At 39.9% G+C, this 7500-nt stretch overlaps 1 protein-coding gene across 11 annotated transcripts in view; it reads left to right on the top strand.

Moving 5' to 3' along the window:
- The window catches only part of LOC125041856 (tyrosine-protein phosphatase non-receptor type 11-like), a 122360-nt gene that overhangs the window by 99794 nt on the left and 15066 nt on the right, over window positions 1–7500 (top strand). For all 11 annotated transcript variants that reach the window (XM_047637215.1, XM_047637207.1, XM_047637217.1 and 8 more), the window contains one exon: window positions 323–671. In XM_047637215.1, coding sequence (XP_047493171.1) covers window positions 323–671 — 349 coding nt within the window. The remainder of the gene's footprint in view (window positions 1–322; window positions 672–7500) is intronic.

Genomic DNA, 7500 nt, shown 5'->3' with positions numbered 1-7500 from the left:
TGTACTGCTGTATGCCTGCAGCGACGTGCCAAAGCACTTCAAGCCAGCATTCAGCTTGAAACCCCGCTCTCAAAGTCGGCTCATTACCATTAATCTCCAGAGTGTAGAATTTTTATTTATTTTCTTCACCCGGCAGAAACGGGTTAAGGTACTTATGAAGTGATCATGCATGCTTTAGATTGTAATGGTTATGTGCAGCATAGAAACATACCTGAATTCAGCATAACACTTTATGTTCCAGATACGATGTATAAAGTCATTCTTCATATAGATGGGAAACCAGAATTGACTTGTTTTCTTTCTGTTTCTGATTTTGCATTAGGCCTTGACTGTGAGATAGATATCCAGCGAACCATTCAGATGGTAAGGTCTCAACGCTCAGGAATGGTGCAGACAGAAGCCCAATACAAGTTCGTATACTTGGCTGTCCAGCATCATATAGAAACAGTTCAGCAACGTATTTCAGCAGAGCAGAAGAGTTTACAGCTTGGCAGAGAGTATACTAACATCAAATACAGTAGTGAGGCAGCAGGTGGCATTGAGATGGGAAAGTCCCTCTCTCGATCAACTATCTCACTACCCACCACACCATCAACAACGCCGAGAGACCCTAAGCGACCCACATCCACTGCAACACTGCCCAAGACACAGTCAGAAAACCACCTTCCAAGGTACTGCAAATACATTGGCATCGATAGGAGTTAGTGGGTTGGGAATTTTTTAACGAGAGGGTATGTTTGATCTCATAAAGGGTTTGTCCTAGTGACTAGTCCAGTAGGTGGATATTACTATATTTACTATTTAGTTAGCATCACCTTATCCCCCAGAAGGGGAGTCCTCAGGTATAAACGGAGGTTTTTCATCTTTCTTTCTTTCTTTCTTTTCTCCCTCTCTTCAGTTTTATAGCATTGAAAATTAGATTTATATCATATGAATAATGGCATTTAATGACAATGAACTGGTTCAGCATTTATCATCTGACATTTAGCATTTTCAGTTTCTACTTTTGAAAAACAAATCATCAACCCATGCTCAGCGCCTACAAAATAACTAACCCAACATCACAGGACAATGTTTTTCCATCAGGATTCCAAAATACAATAGCAACCTGTACAAGCACCACCCTAATTTAAAATAACCCACCCTTGAGGGGCTGGCAAGGATACATGCCATGTCCACTGTGTCTTTTTATTTACTCATAGCTGGCTCCACAAGTTCACAATCACCAAAGAGTCAGTCAGTAGTTGTACCAAGCTCACCTGGCTACCCTTATCCTTGATTTTTAGAAAAGTTTACAAATTGACTCCATGGTGGCTGAGTACTTCTTGAGCTATCTTTGTGCAAAAAGAAAATGACAGTAGACAGTAGGACTAATCAGTGCCATTGGGTTAAATTCCTCCTTATTCATTTATCATTTTTTCTTCCTTTCTTTCTTTCCTCTTTTCAGAGGAGAGACTTTATTTCAGGGTTGCCAAGGTCATTTTCAATAACAGTTCAGAAAAATGTCCGTCAGAAGGGCTACTAGGGATTTTAAAATTTTGCACCAGGTGTTCCATAGTTAATCCCAGTATATTTTGAACAGTTGACTGATTGTTAATTAATGAAACCTAATATGACAGTTTGAGTTTATGTATTCAAAAATAATTACCTGTAACACTTAACCCAGTAACACCAGGAACATGTTTTGTCCACTATGATTTTGTTTTATCATTCTTTTCACATTGACTCTACAGGTGCTTAGTTATGTAGGAATCAATTACAAGGCCTACCTTACCTCATCTGTTTACATCTGCTCAATCTGTGGAGTACGGCTGTACACCGCATTGACACGCCAAAGCGCTACGAGCCGGGGGTTCGGCTTGATGTAGCGAATTCCCGCACTCAAAGTCAGCTCGATGCCATTAATCTCCAGAGCGTGGAGTTTCTTTTTTTATTTTCTTAACCCATTAGTAAGGGGTTAATACAACCTGTGCTGCTGGTCATGGCAGGCAGGAATAGGATCCTGAGCATGGAAATAGCGTCTTCCCTGGAGCTGGCACTCTTCCAGTCATGGCCCTCAGACATTACGTTCTACACTCATTTATTGATGGAAATAATAGAAAAGCCCCTTTCTAAGAGCTAAATGAGTCTAATAATTATCCAAGAGCTTTGTGCACTTGTGGCGAGTCCTTCCCTTCACCCTGGCCTTCGGCCAAAGTACTAACAATATCAAGTTCACTTCATCTCAGCCCATAGCCAAATTTTCCCATGGTGGCATGTTCACATCACCTGCCATTTTTTCATAACATGATGGTCACATCTTCTGGATTGTGGGGGATAATTTCTTATAGTTGGAGCATATAACCAAATGTTGAAAAAATTGAATGCTTCTCTTCACTTTTGGTGCCCTATCTAATAGTGACGCCAAACAAATAATACTGGTATTATCAGAGAAAAAAAAAAGATCTCCCTCTGTTATGCTGAAGTGGGTTAGGTTGTTATGCAGTACCAACCACAACTCAGTCAATAGGAACCATAACATGAAATTATGTTCTGTCTTCAAAAAGTTGATACTCTTCTCATTTCTAATATTGTTATTAGTAGTAGTAAAAGTATTAGTATCAATACTAGTATAAGTGCTACAATAACAGTAATCATAGTAATGAAAATACCTATTTGTTTTGCTGAAAATTAAAGGAATTGGGTAAATACAAAGTAATTGACTGCTTGGTTATGAAGTGCTTGTAGAGTCATTTAAGTTATAGATATTAGGTAGATCTGAAATCATCTGTTACTGGTTATGAAGTGCTTGTAAAGTCATCTAAGTTAAAGAAATTGGGTAGATCCAAAGTTATTGATTACTGGTTATGAAGTGCTTGTAGAGTCATCTAACTTAAAAATCAGATAATGAAAGCTAACCATAACGTATAGTGCACAAAAGCCTGCACTCCCAGTATCAGTGGGATAAATGTTATTAATCTCTGATCTCTTTCTGCTAACAATTTGAAGCCTTCAATATATACTGAATCCAGAGAATGCTGATGGCCCAATATCCCTGTGGAAATATTAGCAAAAATTAGTATTAGTTTCCCTGAACCAACAACCCTTGAAGCTGGTACTTCAGTTGAAGTTGGGAGGTCATCTGGGATACACTTAGTACAAAAACAGCATTTACCAGCCTTAAGCAATTTGAAAAAGGGAAACTCTAGTTTACTTCCCTTATGTCAGAAGGGGAGTCACTGAATCCAAAGGCTTAACTAATGAGAAAAAGGGTTGGAGAGTTTGATTTCTTAAGGTTTTAACCCAATGCCACTGGGGAAAATGAAATAAAATGGAGAAAATGCTGTGCCTATTTTCTATATTTTTGGGGAAATATCTGCCCATAGATGGCTCTGCTAGTGCTATTTTTATTATAAACATTATAATTATTATAATGTTTTTTAACATTAGTAACAGCAAAATAAGATAACATAAAATATTTTGTAAATCAAAGAAAAGGGTGAACGGGCAAGAGAGGCAGTCCTCGTAACTGGCTCATTGGTGACTTAGTATAAGTGTAGCCATCTATGTGTATAAACAATCAAACGAGTTCTCACAGTGGGCATAGCAACGTCTACACATCGTACCCATCGGCAAGGAGTTAACCCACTAGTGACGGGTCCTTCAGAGTGCCATACACCCTACTTTCTGGGTGGCAAATATAGCAGCAAGTGGCTGTGCTGGGGACCCCCACGCATCCCGGTTTTACATCCCAATTTAATACCCTGGGGATTATATTCAAGTTTATGCTTTTGAGAACCGAACACACTATTTTGTGTGCTCGTATAGCTAAAATCCAATCTTCACACTTGTTGCAATGGTTGGAAGTGATGGGATAAGTGATGAGGGTAAATCAGAGTTTTTATAAAGAAGACGATGTTGCAATCAACGCAATAGCTTCTATTGCTGCATCAACGACCTTGCCTGGGGTAAACCCAACTCTGACATGGTATGCCATCGATGAAGAGCAGGCCTCACTGCAGCGATTGGATGTGCTACAACTCTGCTCCTTGTTGAGTTGGCCCCTTCTCTGAACTGCCCCCCAGAGCTCAGAGGTGAGGCCAACTCGGAAGGCCTTCTGAGATTCCTCTGATCCCAGGGCACTGACAGTGACCATGTCACAGAGGAAAAAGAAGACCTTCCTGTACCAGACCTTGGAGCGGTGAGTTGTTAGATTGGCCATTTGATCACCAACATCAACACCTTTCATGCAGATTTTGTACCAATGGCTTATCCATATCCATTGCAGCAGTATGGATGGTGCTGCGGTCCTTCCACTTCAAGGTCAGCATCCCCATCTTGCTGCTGTAGTAATCAACATCACCCTTCCTCCTCACACTGAGGTCCTTGGGCACAAACTTCCTGTTCAGCCGGGCTGTCCCTACCACATTAGTCCTATGTGACTGCAGCACATGAAGAAGACTTGGCAACGTATACCAGTTATGCACAAATAAATGGTACCCTTTCCCAAGGAAGCTTCCAAACTCTTATCAAGTACATGTCGCCATGGTCCTGCCCGGTGTACACCTTGAAACACAAAACTTATAGACCTTCAACCCAAACCTCGCCCTCTTGGTTGGGTTGTAGGTCTTGAAGCCTAGCCGTCCTGGGAACTTTTTTGGTCCCCTGGGAGTGGAGCTTCTTCCTCCAAGTGTCATGAGTTCATGACACAGGATCCAAGGTGTATGCCATGATCTGCAGGCAACCACATGCCTGTGGGAGTGGAAAAGAAAAACTAGTAAGTAATACATTCTGACTGCTCAATGCAAGAGATATTTACTTAATATGTATAAAAATATAAAGAACACTAAAACAATATCTGTCTCTGAGGATCTCCTAGGGCGTGCTGGACACATCCAGTGTCACCTTGACACCTATGGCAGTGGGGGACATTGTCTCTTCATACAAATTTCTTGCTCCCATGTAGCATTCCGCAACTTCCACACTAGAGAGAGGCTCGTTGCTATCAATGGTAGTGTCCACCTGAGACACAAAGTTCAATTATTCATCCAAACTGGATATGTCAAAACGGGTAAAAGGCATCCTCCGCCCTACTGGGGCACCACTCATCCCCACTCTCTTCAGAGAAGTCAATAAAGGTGGTAGAGCGGGGAGACGACAATGATCGGTGCGAAATACACCGCCAAGGCACCTTTGCAGGAAGCACTGATGAGGTCGATGATCGATCTCAAAGGAGGAGGGGGAGCTTCTGCGAGTACTTGACAAGCGTAACATTGCGAGAGCAAGTAATGAATGAGGTGCAAGCACCTCAATATATATCAGTAAATTCCCGCTCTTCCACCTGATGGGAAATGTGGGAGTAAACAATAGCCAATGAGGTCCAAGCAGCATAGGTCACATGTCACATAACGTGACCAATCACATCATTGCCTGTGTACTGAAATCATCTTCGTAGGTGACGTCATTTACTTCTATGTGGAAACAAGATGGCAGCTGTAAAGTGATATCAATTCCTCTGTGTGTGTGTGTGTGTGTGTGAGCGTGTGATGTCACGAAGATGAAGTGACATCATAAAGATAAGGAATTGCACACACACACAGACACATCTGTCTCTCTATCTATCTTCCTCCCTCCCCTTTCTCTCTCTTTCTCTCTTCTCATAACTCTCCTACTTCCCCCATCCTTTATATGACTTCAGAACTTCACATCTTTATATGGCCTCATGATGTAACTAATGGTTACGTGTGAAAAAAATAATAGTCTTAAAAATAGTCTTGGAATTTTCCACATAGACATAACTGATGTCATTATATTACGTCTCACGGGTTAGACACCCAGCAGACGGCCAGTAACAACACCTGGCGTTTGTGGGTTAACCATAGTTAAACAGCCATCATCTAAAATGTTGATGAAGATACTGAAGCAGATACTTAATTCTCTTAGTACTTTCAATTCAGTTAGGCCATGTAGGTTGATACTAACTAAATAAGTAATTGCTATTAACCCAATTGGCACGGATGGCAAGTATGCATGCTATCCCCACTGTAATAGAAGTTAATTTATTGTATTTACACATAGATGGCACTACAAGTGCATCATCGCCAAGGAGTCGGTTATTAATCCTACCTATCTTACCTGTTTACCCTTTTCCCTGATTTTTGGAAAGATTCTTATGTATTATTTCATTGTCAATATTACCAAGATTTTAATAATGATCTAATAATCTTAATATCAGTAAGAATAATAACAGCTTTGATATCAATAGTGTTTTAAAGAAAAACATGTTTCCTCAAAATTTTGAGGAATGGGGAATTCAGAAGTGGTCACTAGGGCCTACTGATAGACTCCTTGCTGGCTGAGCACTTGTGGAGCCATCTATATGTAACGAAATTCACAAAAAAATGCAGGGGACTGTGCATCAGTCCATTGGGATTGAGTTAAGTGAGGTATTTGATGTTAACCTGTTGGATCCGGGTGCCTTGGTGCCTGCACATGACCCCAAATTTGGGCTTTAGGCTTTCTTTTGTTTTAACTCTCTTGGGTGTGTGACTTGAACTCCCAGCCCCCCATACAAACTTGTGTCCTTTATCAAGACTCCTTGCCTCCCCTTGGAAATGTTATTATCTCCTTTTCTGAAAAGCATTTTTAGCTTTTTTGCCATTTTTCAAGGTGTATATTTGATATGCTCTATAAAGATGTTAATGTTTTTTCATGCACAGACTCCATACCATCTCTCTAGGTAGTATATAACTCTGTGTAGTAACAATAACAATATATACATATATTTTATTTTTCATAATATACAATTTTCTGTAATACATTCTATGTTGCCAGTTACAGTGGGCAGGAATAGGATCCTGAGCAAGGAAATAGTGACCTTCCCAGAGCCAGCATCCTTACAGTCATTGCTCACAGATGGTACATTCCACACTCATTTTCTGATGGAAATAATGTTAGAATCCCTTCCTAAATTCCCACTGAGTCTAAGCACCCATGTGCACTCATCATTCCAATCATTCCAGCCGTCAGCCAAACTTTTCACAACGGAATATTCGTGTCACCCTGTCCATCAGTCAGATTTTGTCATGGCATGAAGATCATGTCACCCAGATCCAAAGGTGTTCATCATGTTTACAGATGTCTCGTCTTTCCTCTACAATAAGTACTTGTTTTACACCTAAAACAAAAGTTCAAAATATGAAAGAATACGGTTCTAAATTTTAACATTTATTATTAAGGTATTGAATGCATTCATTACCATAGAAAAAATCTTGCATTTTTGTTTAATCCAAAGAAATTTATGACCTGAAGTTGATTTTTCTGTTAATCATTATTCCTTTCTGAGAGAATATCTATTTTTAATGTTCAATGTTTGAAATATCCCAGGTGTAGAGAATCTGTTTCATTATAGTTTCGGTATGCCAATTGACCTCCATAATAATAATAATAATGGTATATTCTCCCCTAGTAATGTCAAATGAGAATATATAAATAATTCAGTGTGAATAATATGTCTTTAAT

The sequence above is a fragment of the Penaeus chinensis genome, chromosome 31 (genome assembly GCF_019202785.1).
Source record: "Penaeus chinensis breed Huanghai No. 1 chromosome 31, ASM1920278v2, whole genome shotgun sequence".
Lineage (NCBI taxonomy): Eukaryota > Metazoa > Arthropoda > Malacostraca > Decapoda > Penaeidae > Penaeus > Penaeus chinensis.
The sequence above is the reverse complement of the archived record's forward strand: the minus strand, read 5'-3'. Positions and strand labels throughout refer to the sequence as shown.